Below are 23,579 nucleotides of genomic sequence, written 5' to 3'. Positions count from 1 at the left end.
CCTTTCAACACAATCTGGAACCACAACACCCTAATTCAGTAGTTAACCTTTCCTCCAAACCTCTCTCCCAATCCGAAACCTCTGTCCTATCCAAAGGCCTCACCTTCAGCCCCACTCCCAGATTCAACCAAACAGCCCTCGTCAAAGATTTACTGTCCTACACCCGTACTCTCTGCTGGAAATATCACTTTGCCACGAAGAAAAATGATCCTAATCCCACTCCTAATGATCCAACTCCCCAAGACACCATCCAAATTGAACCCTGCCTGGAACAGTTCCGTCCTCCGTCACAGCGGGACCCACCTCCTCTTCCTCAAAATCACCCTCTCCAAACCTTCCAGGAATTTCTGACTTCCAGCCTTGCATCTCAATCCTTCTTAAAAAACCTTAATCCTACACCCAACATCACCACTGCTGAAGCCCAGGCTATCCGTGATCTGAAGGCTGACCGATCCATCGTCATTCTTCCGGCGGACAAGGGTTCCACGACCGTGGTACTTGATCGTCGGGAGTATGTGGCTGAGGGACTGCATCAGCTTTCAGACAACACCACATACAAAGTTTGCCAAGGTAACCCCATTCCCGATGTCCAGGCGGAGCTTCAAGGAATCCTCAGAACCTTAGGCCCCCTGCAAAACCTTTCACCTGACTCCATCAACCTCCTGACCCCACCGGCACCCCGCACCCCAACCTTCTACCTTCTTCCTAAAATCCACAAACCCAATCATCCCGGCCGCCCCATTGTAGCTGGTTACCAAGCCCCCACAGAACGTATCTCTGCCTACGTAGATCAACACCTTCAACCCATTACATGCAGTCTCCCATCCTTCATCAAAGACACCAACCACTTCCTTGAACGCCTGGAATCCTTACCCAATCTGTTACCCCCGGAAACCATCCTTGTAACCATTGATGCCACTTCCCTATACACAAATATTCCGCACGTCCAGGGCCTCGCTGCGATGGAGCATTTCCTTTCACGCCGATCACCTGCCACCCTACCTAAAACCTCTTTCCTCATTACCTTAGCCAGCTTCATCCTGACCCACAACTTCTTCACTTTTGAAGGCCAGACATACCAACAATTAAAGGGAACAGCCATGGGTACCAGGATGGCCCCCTCGTACGCCAACCTATTCATGGGTCGCTTAGAGGAAGCCTTCTTGGTTACCCAGGTCTGCCAACCCAAAGTTTGGTACAGATTTATTGATGACATCTTCATGATCTGGACTCACAGTGAAGAAGAACTCCAGAATTTCCTCTCCAACCTCAACTCCTTTGGTTCCATCAGATTCACCTGGTCCTACTCCAAATCCCATGCCACTTTCCTTGACGTTGACCTCCACCTGTCCAATGGCCAACTTCACACGTCCGTCCACATCAAACCCACTAACAAGCAACAGTACCTCCATTATGACAGCTGCCACCCATTCCACATCAAACGGTCCCTTCCCTACAGCCTAGGTCTTCGTGGCAAACGAATCTGCTCCAGTCCGGAATCCCTGAAACATTACACCAACAACCTGACAACAGCTTTCGCATCCCGCAACTACCCTCCCGGCCTGGTACAGAAGCAAATAACCAGAGCCACTTCCTCATCCCCTCAAACCCAGAATCCCCCACAGAACCACCACAAAAGTGCCCCACTTGTGACAGGATACTTTCCGGGACTGGACCAGACTCTGAATGTGGCTCTCCAGCAGGGATACGACTTCCTCAAATCCTGCCCTGAAATGAGATCCATCCTTCATGAAATCCTCCCCACTCCGCCAATAGTGTCTTTCCGCCGTCCACCTAACCTTCGTAACCTGTTAGTTCATCCCTATGAAATCCCCAAACCACCTTCCCTACCCTCTGGCTCCTATCCTTGTAACTGCCCCCGGTGCAAAACCTGTCCCATGCACCCTCCCACCACCACCTACTCCAGTCCTGTAACCCGGAAGGTGTACACGATCAAAGGCAGAGCCACGTGTGAAAGCACCCACGTGATTTACCAACTGACCTGCCTACACTGTGATGCATTCTATGTGGGAATGACCAGCAACAAACTGTCCATTCGCATGAATGGACACAGGCAGACAGTGTTTGTTGGTAATGAGGATCACCCTGTGGCTAAACATGCCTTGGTGCACAGCCAGCACATCTTGGCACAGTGTTACACCGTCCGGGTTATCTGGATACTTCCCACCAACACCAACCTATCCGAACTCCGGAGATGGGAACTTGCCCTTCAGTATATCCTCTCTTCTCGTTATCCGCCAGGCCTCAATCTCCGCTAATTTCAAGTTGCCGCCACTCATACCTCACCTGTCTCTCAACAACTTCTTTGCCTCTACTCTTCCACCTCGACTGACATCTCTGCCCAAACTCTTTGTCTTTAAATATGTCTGCTTGTGTCTGTATGTGTGGATGGATATGTGTGTGTGTGCGAGTGTATACCTGTCCTTTTTTCCCCCTAAGGTAAGTCTTTCCGCTCCCGGGATTGGAATGACTCCTTACCCTCTCCCTTAAAACCCACATCCTTTCATCTTTCCCTCTCCTTCCCTCTTTCCTGACGAAGCAACCGTTGGTTGCGAAAGCTAGAATTTTGTGTGTATATTTGTGTTTTTTTGTGTGTCTATCGACCTGCCAGCGCTTTTGTTTGGTAAGTCCCATCATCTTTCTTTTTAGATATAAATACATTGAATTATATGTAGAATAAGTAAATGTTACTGATGCAGAAAAATACAGATAAGTATCTGGATTCATGACAGCTCCTCCTGATTATAGAGTACGGAACAGAAATCTTTTCTTTTGTGTTATTGATAGTAGTTGGTAGTAGTTATATGTATTGTATTGTATGGAACTGGGGACCCAGAAACGACGGAGAGGCGTCATCCCCGCTGTAGCCCTCAGTGGTTCACAACCCCACAACAGGCTACAGCAGTCCACTCACCCCACCGCTGCCGCACACCGATTCTAGGGTTATTGTGCAGTTCGGCCCCCAGTGGATCCCCCTGAGAACGTCTCACACCAGATGAGCGTATCCCCAATTTTTGCGTGGTAGAGTAATTATGGTGTACGCGTATGTGGAGAAAGTGTTTGTGCAGCAATCGCCAATGTAGTGTAACTGAGGCGGAGTAAGGGTAACCAACCCGCATTCACCGAGGCAGATGGAAAACCACCTTAAAAACCATTCACAACCTGGCTGGCACACCGGGCCTCAACACTAATCCAATGGGCAGATTCATGCCAGAGACCTCCCGGAAAGCAGTGTGTTAGACCAATTATATGTACTTTAGCATACAGAAAGATTTTTCATACGAGCAGTGTGAAGAAAAGGATCCTTGTTTTCTGCTGTGCTAATAGAGTTTCTTTACAAACATATGTCTGCAATATTTACAATAAAATGTGTTGCCTACAGTTATGTTCAAGGATTATTATTAGTTATATATCTTACTTAGGTGTAATCATTTACAGTTGTCTGAAGATGTTACCTAATGTTATAAGATACATTTTACAATTGCAAGAGCATTGCTGTGCATAATTTATATAGCATCAACATTGTACTTAATGTTGTTCTTAATTGATTTTTACAGAACAATCTTGTATTTTTCTCTCATATACACTGCTGGAAACATCTTACTGTGTCTTGCTGCCATTCCTCCAATTTATCTTCCTCCAGTGTAAGTAAACAAAATATTTATCTTCATTGTAATAAACAAATAATGTTAACTCCCACATTCCATTCTTGGTCATGGTTTTATTTGCACTGTAGTATATTATTTGAAGTAACTTACCATAACTGATCATTATTGTAATATTAACTTACATTTTATTTTTGGTAGACTGTAGTATCACCCTGAATAATGAACTAAGAAGGTTAACTAAGCTGGAGAGGGTTGGATGAGGCAACAATGTGAGGAATTAGGGGAATCTGAAAAGAAGGGAAAACTGGAAGGAATGTACAGAACAGTGAAATTGTTAACAAAAAGAGAAGTAAGAAAAATAAGCAAACAATGAATATTAAATAGACATGGAAAAAAGAGAGTATGTATAGAAGAGGTGAACAGAGTATTAATGGATTATATGGAAGAGTTATACAGGATATGGGCAGTTAACAGACTGCTTTTGAAGAAAGGAAGGGGAACAGAATGGAGAAGACTGAGGTCTAAAGATATTGAAGTGAGAATGGGAGAAAGCAGTTCAGCATTGGGCTGTGACAAAATTCCATCTGAGGTACAGGAAGTCTTTAGGTCCAAATACAATAACCAGATTGACTAAAGCAGTAAGAAAAATTATGGCATAGGAATTTGGCCCCAAATCTCTACTTACAGACATTCTAGAACCTTTATCTAAAATGTGCAATATAAAAAAACTCAAAAACTATAGGACAGTTAGTTTTATCAGTCATCTTACAAGACAAGAATCATTCAAAGGATAATTGAAAAGAAAACTGAGGGAATGTTGGGGAAGACTAGTTTGGGTTCAGGAAAGGCAAGGAATAAGAGTTGCTATGTAGAATGTCTGAGGATGATTGGAGGAAAAAAGATAGAAGACATTTGATAGGGTCAACCGCAGTATAATGCTAAGAATTTTGAAAGACGTCAGTAATGACTGAAAATGTAGGTTAATAAAGAAGATGTGCAGAAAGCACAAGCAGAAAATGCAGATCAGTCACTGAGGAGATGGAAGAGATGAACACTATAAGGGATATAAGGCAATGATGCTCACTGTCACCAAAGCTTTTCAACATACAGGCATAACAGCCAGGGGTAAGGCCGTAGAGGACATAAGAAGTATTGTAATTGGAGGAGAAAGGATAAAGCCTATAAAATATGTGGATGATCAAGCAGTGTTCGCGAAATCAGAAGAGAAGCTACAGCAGATATTGGCCAATATTGCAAGAAGGAGCAAGGAATATGGAGTTATGGTAACAGGATACGAATAGTGATGTATGGAATAAACTGTCCCCACTAATATCTGCACATACATATGTTTCGACAATTATCATACACGTGCACACAGTACAAGGTATAAGAACAGGCTGAATTAACATGGCGGCTAGGACGAGCGACCTGAGTCCCAAAGATTAATGTTGTCTATGGTCGATATGACCTATTGACGTCACAGAGTGAAGATGAATATAGGAAAGACTAAAATTATGGGAATAAGCAAGAAGGTGAAGCAGTATTAACAGCTAGAAGAATTCCAGTAGAGCTGAGAAAATGATTTGCCAGTGTACTGCTATATGGCAGTGAATCATAGACAGTTAAAAAGAAAGAAGGAAGGTATTTAGAAATTTTTGAAATATGGCTATTGCTTAAGGTGAAGTAGACAGACAGACTTACGAATGATGAAGTAATGAAGAAAACAGAGGAAGAAAGAAGATTATTGGAACTGATGAGAAACAGGAGAAAATCTTGGCTGCAACATATACTGTATAGGAAATGTCTGCAACAAAGAATTTTAGAGGGAAAAGTGGAAGGAATGAGAGGAAGAGGTAGGAAGAGAGTTAGAATAGTGGACAACATTAGAAATGGATGAAAATACAAACATATGAAGGAATATGTTATATGTTCAGAATAGGACAGCATGGAGAGCCCCAGTTGAAACTTATCATGACACTACACTAGAGAGAGAAAGAGAGAGAGAGAATCACTATGACAGAATGCCTAATTGGAGTTAAACAAAACATTTTGTAGGATATTGTCACATCACAAACAGATAAAAAGTAATGACAACCATCATATACGAATAGGTATTCTAGATTCTTAAATCTACTTCACCACAACGTTCATTTCCCTGGCGAACAAGTTGACACAGTTTGAGTTAGTGAGCCCTGAAGCTGATGTTGATATTCTATTCAGAGCTAAGCACTTGTTAGATAAACAACTGATTGTCTTAACAGTGACTCCTAGATATAGTCTTGAAACAGAAGTACTTGTGGTGAAACAGCTGTTATGTGTCATGTTGTGTGTGATTTACAACTGTAAAAAGTTTTAAAACTTAATTAGAGACAATAATTTTGAATTGTATGTAGCTTATTTGTTAAGTTTTAATATTTCAGTTATCATACAATACAGATCTCCATGCAGACTATAGAAAACAGTCGTTGCAAATTTTCAGGGCTGCTTAATAAACTTAAATGTCATAGAAATATCCAATTAATAATATGGAAATATGACAGGTACCTTAAAGTTTGTTGATCACATAGTTTTGACAGTGACAAATCTATTTCAAGTTGCACAAATAATCAGATGATATATTGCAATCTTCAGAGACATCACAGAGTGAATAATCAGACATCTGATTTACTTGTGGATACTCAATTTCATTCATATTGTCTTTTGTGGAACTCTTACCTTACTCATCTTCAACTCTTTCTTAGAAAGTGACCACATCAGGTGCAACAATGTCTCTTTCATTAGGCACATAGATTCAGTAGCAGGGAGAATCAAAGTCTTATCTGATAAAGATTCCTTTCTTTACTTATTTTTCAGTCTTTCTACGTTTGTGATCTTCAATCTGAAGATAGCAGGCACAACTAAAACTTCTCAAATTAGTAAGATCCACTTTAGATCCATACGAAAATTCAGTATGATATTTTCTTTTTATTGAACTAATTCCAGTTTCATTTAGTATAAAGAATATGTAATTTATTGCTTCAGCACACAGCTTCTCATTCATGTTTTGATAACTGTATTGACTAGACAACTGTGCACACTTCTCTTCCAGTTCTTCCATTTTGTTGAGATCCACACATGTTCATCTGGAATTGGCTTACTCAGAATTTATCTAGGAGCCATTTAGTGTGATCATTCTTGATTTTGGTCCTGTTGTCTGGCACCACATTTCCATCAACAAATGATTCTCACATGAATATTTCTAATTTGTAAACAATTTCTTCTTTTGTAAACAGTTCTAAAACGGGATGAATCACCTTTAAACAATAAAGGATATTGTGTTTGTGATAATAAAATAAGATTTATTTCAAACACGTTAATGAATTATGGTTCATTCAGAATATTCTCAGCTATACTCATATTTGTAGGATGATATTTGCAATTTGCAGTATTGTTTGTCATGGATGAAGCCAACACTTAGGTAGACATTCCAGTCAGTGATATTATCAGTGCCATTTCTTTTTCCTGTTTCTTTCACATATGTGACGTTTTGCTCTCCTAACTTTTCAAGCAGCATTTTAATCGATGTTGCTGTCATACATTTTTCAAATTGAGAAATCTGCATTTGTGTCATGAACACAGCCTTCATTTAAGATTTGAATTACAAAAAATAAATTAAAGATTATGTTTAGTACATATAAAACATGTTTCAGAATTTTGCCGTACCACTGTTCTCCAAGGAAAGCTTATAAATCAACATCTCTTACTCCCACACCTTCTAATTCAGTAGCAGTGCTAATCAACATTAATTAACTTTTTTTATATGCCGAATGGGGTGGCATAGTGGTTAGCACAATGGACTATCATTCAGGAAAAATTGTTCAGATCCATGTCTGGCTATCCAGTTTCAAGTTTTCCATGATTTCCCTAAATTGCTCCAGGAAAATGCCATGATGGTTTCTTTAAAAGGACACAGGCAATTTTCTTCCCCATCCTTGATACATTTCAAGTTTGTGCTCTGTCTCTAATAATCTCGAAGTCAGTAGGACATTAAACCCTAGTCTTCCTTCCTTCTTCCTAGGGTTTATTGTCCTATCACCTTTGAGATTATGAGAGACAGAGCGCAAACTCAGTATTACTGTTGCATTTTTTAAAAATGCACATTAATGTGTCCATAATATATGTGCATGTGTATGTCACATTTTTTTGTCATAATACTACTATTACTGTTGCATTTTTTAAAAATGCACATTAATGTGTCCATAATATAAGTGCATGGTACTAATAGCACTTGCAATGTTTTAAACAATGGTTACACAACTGTCTAGCTCTGCTCCTTGAAACAACCCTAAAGGCTGTCTTTTGGATTGTATTACCTACCCCTGATGTTATTAAGTCTCTATGTTGAGTCAGCAGTAAAGGAAAACAAGCAGAAAATGCAGTGGAAATTAAAGCTGTGGGAGAAGAAAAACGAATCTGTAGTTTGTTGACGGCATTGTAATTCTGTCAGGGACTGCAAAGGATTTGGAAGAACAGCTGAATAGAATGGATAGTGTCTTGAAAGGAGGATATAAGATGAACATCAATAAAAGTAAAACAAGGGTAATGGAAGGTTATGAAATTAAATCAGGCGATGCTTGGGGAATTAGAGTAGGAAATGAGAAACTGGACGAAGTAGATGAGTTCTGTTATTTGGGCAGTAAAATAACTGATGATGGCTGAAGTGGTGCAGATATAAAATGCAGATGCAGTAGCAAGGACATCAGTTCTGAAAAAGAGAAATTTGTTGACATTGAATTTCAGTTAAAGTGTTAGAAAGTCTTTTCTGGAGGTATTTATCTGAAGTATAGCCTTACACAGAAGTGAAACCTAGAAAATAAGCACTTCACACAAGAAGAGAATAGAACCCTTTTGAAATTTGGTACTGTAGAATAATTCTGAATATTAGATGGGTAGATTGAGTAACATAATGAAGAGGGGCTAAATAGATTTGGGGGGGAAAAGAAATTTATGGCACAACTTGACTACATGAATGGATTGGTTGATAGGACACGTCCTGCAGTATCAAGGAATAGTCAGTTTGGTACTGGAAGAAAGTGTGGAGGTAAAAATTGTAAAGGGATACCAAGGCTTGAATACAGTAAACATGTCCAAATAGCTGTAAGGTTGCAGGATTTACCCAGAGAAGAGGCAGCTTGCACAGGTTAAACTAGCTTGGAGAACTGCATCAAACCAGTTTTTGGACTGAAGATGAAAACAGCAGCAGCAGCAACAACAGTGAATACCTGGTGCAAGTTAACAGCAGTAAGGGATACGACAATGATAATAAGTAAATAAACCATGAATTTATTTTCAACATTTACAAAAAAAATTCTTGAGCAATATTGTTGCATTTTTTGTAGAGGCACATGCATAAGTTATTCTTGCCAACATTAAAAGAAGGAATTGTGTCATAAAAGGATGTTAACACAGACATGTAAAAAAGGAAATAAAACCTTAAAAATGACTTCATCCATGAAAAATTAAGTAAAAAAAACAGTATCTATATGCCACAAAATAAAAATTACATTTCTGTAGACAGAATATTTGAGATTTTAGTACTTTTGAACAGAGTGTGTTTCATAAAGAAAGAAAGAAGACATATCAACAAATTCCAGGCATTACAATGAAGCTGTTATAAAACAAAATGAAGCTTCCAATCAACTGGTGCGAGTAACTAAACTACTACATGTGTACGCAGTACCATCAAGAATGACATCCATGCTGTAAGTTCTGTCTAGGAAATGTTGCCTTCCAAAGGAACAAAAAAGGCACCCTCCTAGTTTCCAAGCCATAAGATGCACACATCTTCATAAACCTCAAATGTTTATTTCTGGTTGGCAGTTACTTCAATATTCCATGCTAGGGTACGGCTTTAACTGTCTAGGCATTGATCAGTATGGCATGGCAGTAATTGGTTAATGGCTCATGATTAGTGATATAATGATGGGTTGGGTGTAATATGTTGAAAGGATGACTTGTAAAAGAGGGTCTACCTCTTAGAAGCCACAAGGGCTATATGCGCTTCCACAGTTCATTCCTGTCATACATCCTGAGGTTCCAGAAGTACCAGTTTTGAGAAGTATGTTAGGAAAGATAAAACTTGGTTGTCAGCATCTTGTATCATTGGAGGAAGATTGGAGTGCCCACTTCATGCTCAACTCAGCAAATGTAATGCTCGCCACAAGGCTACGTTCTTTAGCACTTCAAGTTTCTGTCTTGTCTGAAGCAGCATAGACCCTCTTGGGACTCGTGGCATCCAAATTGGGGTGATGTCACTTAAAATATGATTTCCAGTTACTATGCAATGTATTGGAGAACACTGTTGTTAGGCATGTTCCACTAAGTTTTTACTGCAATGAAAGTAAATGTAAATATGAATTAGAATTTGTAAATCACATGCATGGGGAAAAGGGTATGCTCCTACTACATGGAAACTGCAAGTGCTCCTGGAGTGGTGTGTAGCAAAAAGAGCTATTCCATGTTGTTATCTTGTAAGCCTTATCCAAGAAGAAATAAAGCTGGCCAGAGAATTTATTCTTTTAATGAAAAATTCGGTGTCAGTAGATTAGCATTAATCATATATAATTTAAAGATGTAGTCTGTAGTGGTTGCTCCTACCTGTTAATGTATAATTTATTTGTTCTACACCCTTCAAGAATCTGTCTCAGTATGGGATCCACTCAACATGGTATGTAATTGAACAACCTATTCCGACAGATACCCAAATAATTCACTTTTAAAGTGTGCCATGTAGCACTGTTTCACTTTTTGTGTAAGTTGTCATAACCACTGATATGTAACAGCCTACATTGTATGATATGTAACACAGTTGTGAATTTTCTAAAATTAATATTACATGCTAGTATTTTTGCATCTGTTATAAAAGCTGACTTTTTGTTTATCAACCTTTCTTTCAGATCATGTTCATTGATTGGACTGTTACTTGTAGCTGTTGGATCAGGTGGAATAAAGCCTTGTGTTGCAGCGTTTGGAGGAGACCAGTTCCACTTGCCAGAGGAAGAAGAACTGCTTGACAAATTTTTTTCCTATTTCTACTTCAGCATTAATTTTGGTGGATTCATTGGAATGATATTTACACCCATTTTACGCAAATCATTTATGTGCTTTGGAGATGATCAGTGCTATGCAGTTGGATTTGGGTTCCCAGCTCTACTTGTCATATTGTCATTGTGTAAGAAACATACCAAGTATAATTACTGAAACTATTTTTAAAATAATTAATAAAAAGGCAGTTGATTTCAGATGAATTTAACATTAAGTAAGTTCTCATCAGGGACATTATATTCACTGTATCTACTATTTTGTAGGAGACAATGGAGAATATAACAGAATGCCTAACAAACCGACTACATTGAGGACAATACTCCAGTGTCGATTTATACCAAGAAGTTTAGAATGCAAAGAATGATAATGAGCCTTCATTATGCAAATAGTTTTCTATATTTTCCTGCATATGGGTTGCCAACATTACTATTGTATTAAAGAGAGCTGTTACATTTGAATGGAGAGATATTACGCTGTCAGAAAATGTATGTAGAGGAGTTGTTTAAAGCTAGATGTTTCCTAAAGAATTTCAAAAATATACATTTGAGAATTAGAGTTTGTTGACATTTGGTAGTTCATTAGACATATTTCAGTAAAAACAAAAGACCTCACCTGGCATTTAGAGATCAAAAACACTGTTAGAAGGCAACACAGACTTAAATTATTTTTCTTAAGTCTCCCTCACTGACATACCATGGTCTACAGATCTTAGCAGGAAGGAATACCTTCATTGGTGTGCAATAAGCCAGTAAGTATGACAAAATGTATGTTGGGGACTTTACAGTATACTATAATAACAAATACCGTGATTATATGCAGGCCAGATCAGCAAAATAGAAGTAAAACAGTAATGAAAAATTCTGAGTGAAATGTAATTAGTAGTATAAGGATAAACAACTATTCACTGTCTAGAAATATTAGGAATGAGAGGCATATAACATATATTGATGACTGAAGCTCACGTAACTTGCAGAGCCACTCCACTCTCTCTCTACTGATGTGTCTCAGTCAGACTACACCACCAGACATGAGGCACATGGAAGTCCTTCTAGAGTAGGAAACAAATCAAGACACGAATTAATAGAGAGAAGTATCAGTAGGAAATCATTCCTATAGCCTGTATTACTTATAAAAGCTGTATACAAACCTCTACATCTACATACACACTCTGCAAACCATTGTTACAGTGCATGGCAGAGGGAACTTAGATTAGGACCACAAGTTTCTTCCCATTCCACTTGTGTATGGGTCTTGGGAAGAATGACTACTTAAATGCTCCTGTGCTTACTGTGATTAGACTAATCTTGTCTTTGTAGTGTCTTCAGGAATGATACGTAGGGTCTGAAGCATATTCCTAGATTCTTCTTTAATATTGGTTCTTGAACTTATGTAAGAAATCGTTCATGTGATAAATGACATCCATTCTTAAGTGTTTGTCAATTCATGTTTTTCAGAATTTTGATGATGCCCTCCTATGATGAAGAAGAACGTATAATTGTTCATGCTGTCGTTTTTTGAATGCGTTCAATATGAAGTGTAAATCCTCTTTGCTACGGCTTCTGCACAGTGGAGCTATATTCTAGAATGGGTTGCAGAAATGTTTTGTAATTAGTCTCCTCTGCACTCTGACTGCATTTTCACAGGAACCTACTAGGGAACCAAAGTCTTCACAACTGCTTTGCCTACAACTGAGGAGCCTACTTGATCGTTCCACTTCATATACTTACAAACTGTTACACCCAGGTATTTGTATGAGTTGGTTGTTTTCCAGTTCTTATTTGTTAATGCTGTAATCACCGGGTACAACTTTTTTGTACTTTGTGATTTGTACAAATTTCTGAACATACAAAACAAGTTCTCTGTCTTTACACCACTTTGGAATCTCATCAAGATCTAGCTGAAAGTTTGTGCAGTTTTTCTTCCTATAGTACTTCATTGCAGGGAATCAAAGTAATGCAAAAACAGGTACTTTCAAGAAAATGCTTTATTGAAGGTGTTGATACTGGACTACTATCATTAAAATTATTTTTCTTATGTGTATTTGCTGTTAATTCTACTGAGTAAATGTCTTTCATCACCAATGTTGAAAGTAAAGATTAATCAAATGTACACAAATATGGAGGAAATAAGTTCACTATTTCCATCTGTAAATTTACAACAATGATTGGGAGGTGGAACGAAGGTTGCAGTGTTAACTGTTGCATCATCTGTAGTCAACAATACAAAAATGCATCAGTTAATGAGACTGTGTTCTCTTATTTGTGTAACATTAAATAACATTAAACCAAAAGCTTTATTTTTAATTCACAGTTGAAGAATAGTTTCAACCACTCTTCAGATTTTACATTTTTAATCAGTTTTGTAAAATCTTAAGGGTGGTTGAAATTATTCTTCAACTGCAGGTGCAACCACAGCAGAGGTGTATCTGCTGAGAGGCCAGGCAAACGTCTGGTTTCTGAAGAGAATCAGCCTTTGAAGTAGTTGCAGGGGCAACAGTCTGGATGATTGACTGATCTGGCCTTGTAACGTTAACCAAAACGGCCTTGCTGTGCTGATACTGCAAACGGCTGAAAGCAAGGGGAAACTGCAGCCGTAATTTATCCCGAGGCATGCAGCTTTACTATATGGATAAATGATGATGGCGTCCTCTTGGGTAAAATATTCCGGAGGTAAAATAGTCCCCCATTTGGATCTCCGGGTGGGGACTACTCAGGAGGACATCGTTATCAGGAGAAAGAAAACTGGCATTCTATGAATCGGAGCATGGAATGTAAGATCACCTAATCAGGCAGGCAGGTTAGAAAATTTAAAAAGGGAAATGGATAGGTTAAAGGTAGATATTGTGGAAATTAGCGAAGTTTGGTGGAAGGAGGAACAAGACTTCTGGTCAGGTGGATACAGGCTTATAAGTACAAAATCAAATAGGGGTAAAGCAGGAGTAGGTTTAATAATGAATAAAAAAATATGAGTGTGGAGGAGCTACTACAAACAGCATAGTGAACGCATTATTGTGGCCAAGATAGACATGAAGCCCATGCCTACTACAGTAGTACAAGTTTATATGCCAACTAGCTCTGCAGATGATGAAGAAATTGATGAAATGTATGATGAGATAAAAGAAATTATTCAGATAGTGAAGGGAGATGAAAATTTAATAGTCATGGGTGAATGGAATTCGTCAGTAGGAAAAGGGAGAGAAGGAAACATAGTAGGTGAATATGGATTGGGGGGAAGGAATGAAAGAGGAAGCCGCCTTGTTGAATTTTGCACAGAGCATAACTTAATCATAGCTAACACTTGGTTCAAGAATCATAAAAGAAGGTTGTATACCTGGAAGAATCCTGGAGATACTAAAAGGTATCAGATACACTGCTGGCCACCGTAAATGCAACACCAAGAAAGACAAGAGGTAGCACAACAAAATTTATTTTGTAGATAACATGTTGACCAAGTACCAAATGATTACGTTTACAGACGTCTGTGACATGTGGTTCCTGCCAGAATCAGTAGCCAGAGTAGCCGCCATTGTTGGAGATCACCGCTGCCACACGTCTCGGCATTGAGTCAAAGAGACGTTGGATGTGTTCCTGGGGTACAGCAGCCCAAGCAGCTTCAACACGTTGCCAAAGATCATCTGGTGTGGCAGCTGGGGAAGTAATTTGGGTCACTCGTTGAGCAACCATGGACCACATGTATTCTATCGGCGAAAGATCCGGAGAGCGAGCCGGCTAGGGAAGCAATTCAATCTGGTTATTGACGAAGAACCTTTGGACAATGCGTGCCACGTGTGGTCGCGCATTATCCTGTTGAAATATGGCTGTGGCCGAGCCCTGAAGGTAAGGAAGGCCAACTGGCTCCAGCACCTCGGATATGTAGCGCCGGCTATTTAAAGTACCGGCAATGCGTACTAGAGGCGTGCCAGAGTAATATCCAATACCGCCCCATACCATAATACCCGGTGCAAGACCAGTGTGGCGGTGCATAATGCAGCTGTCCAGCATCCTCTCTCCACGGTGTCTCCACACTCGAATCCGACCATCGTGGTGCTGCAGACAGAAGCGTGCCTCGTCAGTAAAGACAACGTCATTCCATTCTGCCGTCCACATCCGTCTGTCATCACACCATTGGCGACGGAGACGTCTGTGGTTCTGCGTCAATGGTAGACGAAGCAATGGACGTCTTGCGGACAGACCACTCTGCTGTAAACGGCGTCGAATGGTACGCGCAGACACTGGATGATGCGCTACAGACGCAATGTGCTGTGCTATGGTTCGGGATGTCACTGAGCGATCCGTCACTGCCATGCGCACAATTTGCCTATCAGCACGTGCAGTGGTGCACCGAGGTGAATGCGATCGACCACGTCGGTCCGTCGTACCCTCCTGCATCCAACGGTCACATATCCGCATTACAGTTGTTTGGTTTCGTCCAACACGACTAGCAATTTCTCTGTATGATAATCCACAATCTCGGTAAGCCACTATCCTTCCTCTGTCGAACTCGGATACTTGATCAAACGATGTTCGCTGTTGTCTACGAGGCATAACTGATCGTCTTGTGAAACAACCACAAGGTAAACACACGTGCCGAACGTACACTCGTCGAAATCGCCAAGCCTTAAATGGCGCTATGAGGTGGCGCCACAGGCGCGCCTGATGTGCGTCTGCGCTGAAATTCTAATCAGTTGCATATCTCATCGCTGCAAACCCATGGTGTAAATTTCACTTGATTCGGATGCTTCCTTCAGGGTGTTGCATTTACGGTGGCCAGCAGTGTAGATTATATAATGGTAAGACAGAGATTTAGGAACCAGGTTTTAAATTGTAAGACATTTCCTGGGGCAGATGTGGATTCTGACCACAATCTGTTGGTTATGAACTGCAGATTGAAACTGAAGAAACTGCAAAAAGGTGGGAATTTAAGGAGATGGGACCTGGATAAACTGAAAGAACCAGAGGTTGTAGAGAGTTTCAGGGGGGATAAGGGAACAATTGACAAGAACGAGGGAAAGAAATACAGTAGAAGATGAATGGGTAGCTCTGAGAGATGAAATAGTGAAGGTAGTAGAGGATCAAGCAGGTAAAAAGACGAGGGCTAGTAGAAATCCTTTGGTGACAGAAGAGACATTGAATTTAATTGATGAAAGGAGAAAATATAAGAATGCAGTAAATTAAGCAGGCAAAACGGAATACAAATGACACAAAAATAAGATCAACAGGCTAGGGGTAAGATAGACACTGCCTACAGGAAAATTAAGGAGACCTTTGGAGAAGAGAGAACCATTAGTATGAATATCAAGAGCTCAGATGGAAAACCAGTTCTAAGCAAAGAAGGGAAAGCAGAAAGGTGGAAGGAGTATGTAGATAGTCTATACAAGGGAAATGTACTTGAGGGCAATATTATGGAAATGGGAGATACGATACTGCGTGAATAATTTGACAGAGCGCTGAAAGATCTAAGTTGAAACGAGGCCCCGGGAGTAGACAACATTCCATTATAACTACTGATAGCCTTGGGCGAGCCAGCCATGACAAAACTACCATCTGTTGAGCAAGACGTTTGAGACAGGCGAAATACTCTCAGACTTCAAAAAGAATATAATAATTCTGATCCCAAAGAAATCAGGTGTTGAAAGGTGTGAAAATTAATGAGCTATCATTTTAATAGGTCATGGCTGCAAAATAATAACACAAATTCTTTACAGATGAATGGAAAAACTGGTAGAAGCCAACTTAGGGGAAGATCAGTTTGGATTCTGTAGAAATGTTCGAACATGTGAGGCAATACGGATCCTACAACTTATCTTAGAAAATAAATTAAAGGAAGTCAAACCTAAATTTCTACCATTTGTAGACTTAGAGAAAGCTTTTGACAATGTTGACTGGAATACTCAAATTCTGAAGGTGGCAGGGGTAAAATACAGGGAGCAAAAGGCTATTTACAATTTGTACAGAAAGCAGATGGCAGTTATAAGAGTCGAGGGACATGGAAGGGAAGCAGTGGTTGGGAAGGGAGTGAGACAGGGTTGTAGCCTATCTCAGATGTTATTCAATCTGTACACTGAGCTAGCAGTAAAGGAAACAAAAGAAAAAATTGGAATAGGAATTGAAATCAATGGAAAAGAAATAAAAAGTTTGAGGTTACTGACGAGATTGTAATTCTGTCAGAGACAGAAAAGGACCTGGAAGAGCAGATGAATGAAATGGACAGTGTCTTGAAAGGAAGATATAAGATGAACATCAGCAAAAGCAAAATGAGGAAATGGAACTAAGCCAAATTAAATCAGGTGATGCTGAGGGAATTAGATTAGGAAATGAGGCACTTAAAGTAGTAGATGAGTTTTGTTATTTGGGGAGCAAAATAACTGATGATGGTTGAAGCAGAGAGGATATAAAATGTAGACTGGCAATGGCAAGGAAAGCATTTCTGAAGAAGAGAAATTTGTTAACATTGTGTATAGATTTTAAGTGTCAGGAAGTCTTTCCTGAAAGTATCTGTATGAAGTTTAGCGATGTGTGGAAGTGAAACAGGGACGATAAATAGTTTAGGTAAGAAGAGAATAGAAGTTTTCAAAATGTGGTGCTACAGAAGAACGCTGAAGATTAGATGGGTAGATAACATAACTAATGAGGAGGTACTGAATGGAACTGGGGAGAAGAGGAATTTCTGGCACAACTTGACTAGAAGAAGGGATCATTTGGTAGGACACATTCTGAGGCATCAAAGTATCATCAATTTTGTGTTGGAGGGAATTGCGCAGGGTAAAAATCGTAGAGGGAGACCAAGAGATGAATACACTAAGCAGATTCAGAAGGATGTCGGTTGCAATAGGTACTTGGAGATGAGATGAAGGAGCTTGGACAGGACAGAGTAGCATGGAGAGCTGCATCAAACCAGTCTCTGGATTGAAGATCACAACAACAACAGTCTGTTTTGCAGCCTTGCCCATGGGGTTTCTATGAATCTCTCAATCTGCAGTGTTATCTCCAGAACTGACAGTGGTCCCTTAGTTCGGAGTTTACTTTGAAGGTTCTGTGACAAACTAGGCTGCAGCAAAGAGTCGAGAATCATAAGGTTTGTCTGAATGGATCAGGTGTACTACACATCAGAGTCTTCTACCCAGGTAGATGAGTTTGTGTAGGGTACACTGAAGGTTTTTGTTAATATTAGATGACTCTCCACCCAGCCAAGATAATGACAGCAGTAGAAGACCCAGAAGCACTAGTGAAAGATCCAAAGGAATGCCCGCCACAGTTAACTGCTGAAGCATTCAAAACGAAGTCCCATAGTTTGTAGGGTTGTCAAAAAGCAGTGAAGCTCACATAATACTAAATGCAGAAAGCTGGTTGAAGCCTGAAGTGATAACAGTGAGACTTCAGGGGAAAATTTAAGCATAGACAAGAAACTCAAATCTAGCAGGGTAGAATTTGAAGCTGCATGCAAGATGGTTTGGGCAGGACTCAGTGTCAGGGATGGGCATAAAATCATAACTGAATCCTCCCATCAACCACCAGACTTACCTCCTCATGTAACTGAAATCTTTAGAGAAAACTCACATCGCTAATGCATAAAACTATCAACTGGAATGATTACAGTTTTGTTAGTGTTGTGTATGGCAAGACATTTTTTGAAACATTATTAAATTAAATGCCTCCTCTGGAAACTACAGGAGAAGGTCAGAAAAGAACGCATGATAATTTTATTACAAAAAAGTTTAGTATAGTAGAAGTCGGTTTGGTTCAAGTATAGCCATCTTCAGACTGCTGATTTCAATTCCACATTTGTCCCAAAGTGTGGGCTGGCAGGAAATTTTTTTGTGGGACCAGACAGATGAAAGTCCAATGGTGCAAGATCTGGAATGTGTGGTGGACACAGGAGCACCTCCCACCCGGGAGCAGCAACATGTCATGAAGAAGTCTGACACTGTTAGCATTAATGCTGTGGCAATTCTCATGAAGGGCATGACGCAGCTTAGCCAAGTTTTAACGTAGGCTGCAGCATTCACTGTTATCCTGTTCTCAGGAAAGTCCACCTATAACACCCCTAACATGTCCCAGAACACTGTCAGAAGCACTTTCCTAGCAGATTGAGTCACTTGTGGAGGAACCAACATGTCTCCACTCCATAGAGGTTTTCTTGGATTCAGGCATGTAGTGATATGCCCACGATTCTTCACCAGTGATGATTCTTTTCAGAAAGTCATGACCTTCTGTGGCATAATGAATTAAGTGATCCAAGCTTGTCATCATTCACTGACCTATCAGATGAGATGAGAAGGAAAGAAGTGTAGGAAGTCTCCCCTGACCAGGAAATTGGGCGACTTTGCTGGACTCTTGCCATTTCCTAAACCTTACCAGCCCTTTTCTTCACCCCTCTTCCTCTTCCTTCAACATTTCTGCCAAAAGGAGCCACTGGCTCCATAAGCTTGCAAATATAAGGTGAACATAAAGTCCGGGAACACTTTCAATTATTTATTGCACAAGAACCAAACATTGTAAAGATATCAAACATGTGTCATTTTGAAGAGAATCCCTGAAAACTTTTTCATGTATACCGCCACAGCATGGTTTGGTAATTTGCCGATAGTCAGGGCTAGTTGCAGATATGGTGAGTTCAGGTGCGAAGGGAGCTTTCTGTGTGTTGGAGTTCAAGAACAACAAGTGTGCTACAGCTGTTCAACAGTTGTTTAGAACCAAGTACAGTAAGAAGCCACCCCCAGAAAGGTCATTTACCACTGGCACAACAAATTCGTTATGACGGGTTGCTTGTTCCCAGCAGAGAGAAGCAGATGTCCCAGTCCGAGTGAAGTGAATGGGGAACGTGTTAGAGAGACATTCATAAGCAGTCCAAAGAAATCAGTGCATCGTGCATTCCGTGACTCAAAATGGCTCCAATGACAGTGTGGAAAGTCCTGCGACAGAAGCTGTCTATGAAACCATTCAAATTGGAGCTAGTGCAGAAGCTCAATAATGGTGACAAAGACAAGCGTTTTGAGTTTTTTTTTGCAGCTGCAACAATTGAATGAGGGTGGAAATGGCATTTTTGGTCACTTAATTTTTAGCGATGAAGCCACTTTTCACACTAATGGGAAACTGAACAGGTATAATTATAAAATCTGGGGTACAAAGCATTCACATGAATGCATTGAATTTGAGCGTGATTCCCCAAAGGTAAATGTTTTTTGTGCCTTGTCACATCGAAGACTGTGCGGGCCATTCTTCTTCACTGAGACACTGTCACTGGATATTCCTACTTGGACATGTTGCAGCAATGGCAGATGCCTCAAATGCAATCTGACTCTCCCATCATCTTTCAGCAGGATAGGGCTCCACCCCATTTTCATCGTGAAGTTCGTGGGTACCTGAACACAGAGCGGCCTCACCGGTGGATCAGCTGGGCTACAGAAGGTGGCAGCTGTTTCATGAAATGGCCTCCCCGATCACCAGATCTCACTCCATGTGACTTTTTTCTGTGGGGACACATTAAATATCTGATTATGTACCACCTCTACCACGTGATGTAGCAGAGATCCGAGAGAGAATACGGGAAGTGACTGCCACAGTTGACGATGCCATGCTGGGACGGGTAGGGCAAGAATTCGATTACCGTACTGATGTCTGCTGGGTCACTCATGATTCGCATATCGAATGTTTGTAAAAAAAACTTTCAGAGTTTCTCTTCAAAATGCAGTATGTATGACATGTGTACAATGTCTAATTCTTGTGCAATAAATAATTGAAAGTGTTCCCAGACTTTGTGTACACTCTGTACATTCTTGGTGATACTGGTTATATGGGAATTAGGCTGTGGTATAAGGCATTATTCTCTACCTAACATTTCGTCTTCCAATGCTGAAGGAACCATCAGAGGCTTTGATGACTCAGAAAGCAGTCACAGTCTCAAAACAAGCTCAATAAGCTGCACTATTTGTATGTATTCACACAATGGTTGGTTATGATGTCATCTGACTGATGCCTAAGGTGTGGAGTTGCACCGATGTGGGTCGTGGAGCTTGCAGTAGGGAAGAGTTGTTGCCATTTGTTATATTTAGCACTGAGGACCACAAATTGTCCTGTTCGAGTCCTTCTTTTCTGTTACTGTTGTTTTTATGCTTTTGAATTTCTGTGGCTTCTCTGTACATCCTAGTGTCATAAAGAAAACGAGCAGTCTATGATCAAATACACTCTGGTCATATGTGAAATATACCAGTGGCGACACAATAAGTGGCTTTGTTGTATAATAGCAGTAGTAATGTTACCAACAACACCTCTAAAGCAGAGTAACGAAACACTGTTTTCCAAAATCCTGTCAAAAATAAGATGTTGCAAATATTTCAGAATTTGAAGTGAGAACACCTGCCGAAGTGGGAAATTTTGAAGTGGATACTCTGGATTTATTGAAGAAACTTAGACCACTTAATAAAAGCAACTCTTCTGGTGCAGACTGTATACTAGTGAGATTTATTTTGGAGTATATTGAAGAAATATCTCCATTTTTAGCACCAACACAACCATACCTTCAACAAAGATCTGTACCTGAAGACTGGACAGTTGCACAGGTCACACCAGTATACAAGAAAGGAAATAGAAGTAATCTTCTGAATTATAGACCCATATCATTGACATCAATTTGTAGGTTTTTGGGACATATAATGTGTTCCAACACTAAAATGTACCTTGAAGAAAATGACCTATTGACACACAAACAATGTGGATTTAGAAAAATGGCCTTCTTGCAATAAACTGTCTCTTTATTCACTCAAAGTAAAAGGCACTATTGACAGGCGATCTCAAGTTGATTCCATATTTCTAGATTTCCAGAAGGCTTTTGACACTGGTCCTCACAAGCAACTTCTTATCAAATTGTGAGCCTATGGTGTATTGTCTTTGCTGTGCGACTGAAAGGTCATAGTTTGCAGTAATGGATGAGAAGTCATCTAGTGAAACTGAAGTTACATTTGGGGTCTCTAAAAAGTGTTGCAGCACTCTGTTATTCTTAATCTATCGATTTACGTTACAATGTGAGCAGCGCTCTTAGATTGTTTGCAGATGATGGTGTTGCTTACCATGTAGTAAATCATCAGGCAATTAGAAAAAGTTACAAAATTGTTTTGACAACATATCTACATGGTACAAAAAGTGGCAGTTGGCCCTGAACAATAAAAAGTGTTGGATTCTCCACATGAGTATTATAAAAATCCTGTCACATTTTGGTTACATGTTAAATTACACAAACATGAAGACTGGTGGTTCAACTAAATACCCAGGAATTGCACAGACAACTTAAACTGGATCCATCACATACAAAATATTGTGGAGAAGGTGAACCAAAGATTGTGTTTTATTGGCAGAATGAATTAGAAGATATAACAAATATACTAAAAAGGCTGCTTAGATTACGTTTGTCCATTCTCTTCTGGAGTATTGTAGTGCAGTATGAGATCCTTACTAGATAGAATTGACAAAGGACTTCAAAAAAGTTCAAAGAAGAATAGTTCATTCTGTAGTATCACAAAGTATGGGAGAGAGCTTCAAAGATACGATTAGTGAGCAGAGGTGGCAGTCTTTATAACAAGTATGTTTTACATTATGTCTAGACCTTTCCAGAAGATGACAATCACGAGATTTCTCCTCTGATTGTCAGAACATTTTGTTGGCTCCCACATACATACATGGGATGAAATGATCATCATTATAAAATATGAGGAGTTAAGAGATTGCAAGAAAAGCTTTAGGTGATTTTTTCCACATGCTATTTGAGAGTGGAGTGGCAGAGAAATAGTCTGAGTCTTACTGTGAAACCTCTGCAAAACACATAAGTGTGAATTGTATATTAATCATATAGATGTTTATGTGTGTTACATTAACTAGAATTACATAAGAATTTTCTGTGACCCATAAAAATCTCCTGGCATCACCTAAAATAAACAATAATGTTCAGTGTTGTAATAAAATCAATTTGGTAAATATTAAAACTTCCTGGCAGATTAAAACTGTGTGCCGGACCAAGACTCGAACTCAGGACCTTTGCCTTTTGCGGGCAAGTGCTCTACCAACTGAGCTATCCAAGCACGACTCACGCCCCGTCCTCACAGCTTTACTTCTGCCAGTACCTCGTCTCCTACCTTCCAAACTTTACAGAAGCTCTCCTGCGGACCTCTCTCTCATTGTTCCAATGAGTCTTAGTCTCCCATCTGCCTTACTCATATTTAATTTTATGTGGTCATTCCACTTCAAATCATTCTGTGTGCATACTTGTAGATTTCATTGAAGTAACTGCTTCCAGTGATTGTTCTGCGGTCTCGTAACCATACAATAATGGCTCTTTCTATCTATGTACAAGCAGTATATTACATTGGTTGCTGCATCAACTCTGTATACAATAACATCATCTGTGAAAAGCCTGATGGAGTTTCCATTGGTGTCCACTAGCTCGTTATACACATTGTGAAAGGTAAAGATCCTATAGAACCCCCTTGCGATACGTCTGAAGTACTTGTAAGTCTGAAGACTTCTCTCCATTGAGAGTGATGTACAATGTTCTGTATGCTAAAAGATCTTCTATCCAATCACACAGTTGGTCTGATATTCTGTCCACTTGTATTTTGTTCATTATGTGGCAGTGCAGAACTGTATTGAACACCTTCCATAAGTCGAGGAACATGGCATCTACCTAGATGCTTGTGTCTAGTGCTCCCTTTCATCGAACATTTTTTTCAGAACCAATTTAATACAGGTGCTGCTGTTTATTGTTTTTGTGCTGTGTGCTGTTGCGATACAGTATCTAATTATGGATAAGGATCCATTCATCGAACATTTTTTTCAGAACCAATTTAATACAGGTGCTGCTGTTTATTGTTTTTGTGCT

General features: G+C 39.9%; 1 protein-coding gene across 1 annotated transcript in view; it reads left to right on the top strand.

Moving 5' to 3' along the window:
• LOC126260366 (solute carrier family 15 member 2-like) overlaps positions 1-23,579 on the top strand; it is a 276,933-nt gene that overhangs the window by 59,959 nt on the left and 193,395 nt on the right. The window contains exons 4-5 of the mRNA XM_049957694.1: positions 3,579-3,665; positions 10,565-10,839. Coding sequence (XP_049813651.1) covers positions 3,579-3,665; positions 10,565-10,839 — 362 coding nt within the window. The remainder of the gene's footprint in view (positions 1-3,578; positions 3,666-10,564; positions 10,840-23,579) is intronic.

Source organism: Schistocerca nitens, chromosome 5 (assembly GCF_023898315.1).
Source record: "Schistocerca nitens isolate TAMUIC-IGC-003100 chromosome 5, iqSchNite1.1, whole genome shotgun sequence".
In the NCBI taxonomy this organism is placed as follows: domain Eukaryota; kingdom Metazoa; phylum Arthropoda; class Insecta; order Orthoptera; family Acrididae; genus Schistocerca; species Schistocerca nitens.
This window is presented reverse-complemented; position numbering and strand designations above follow the sequence as displayed.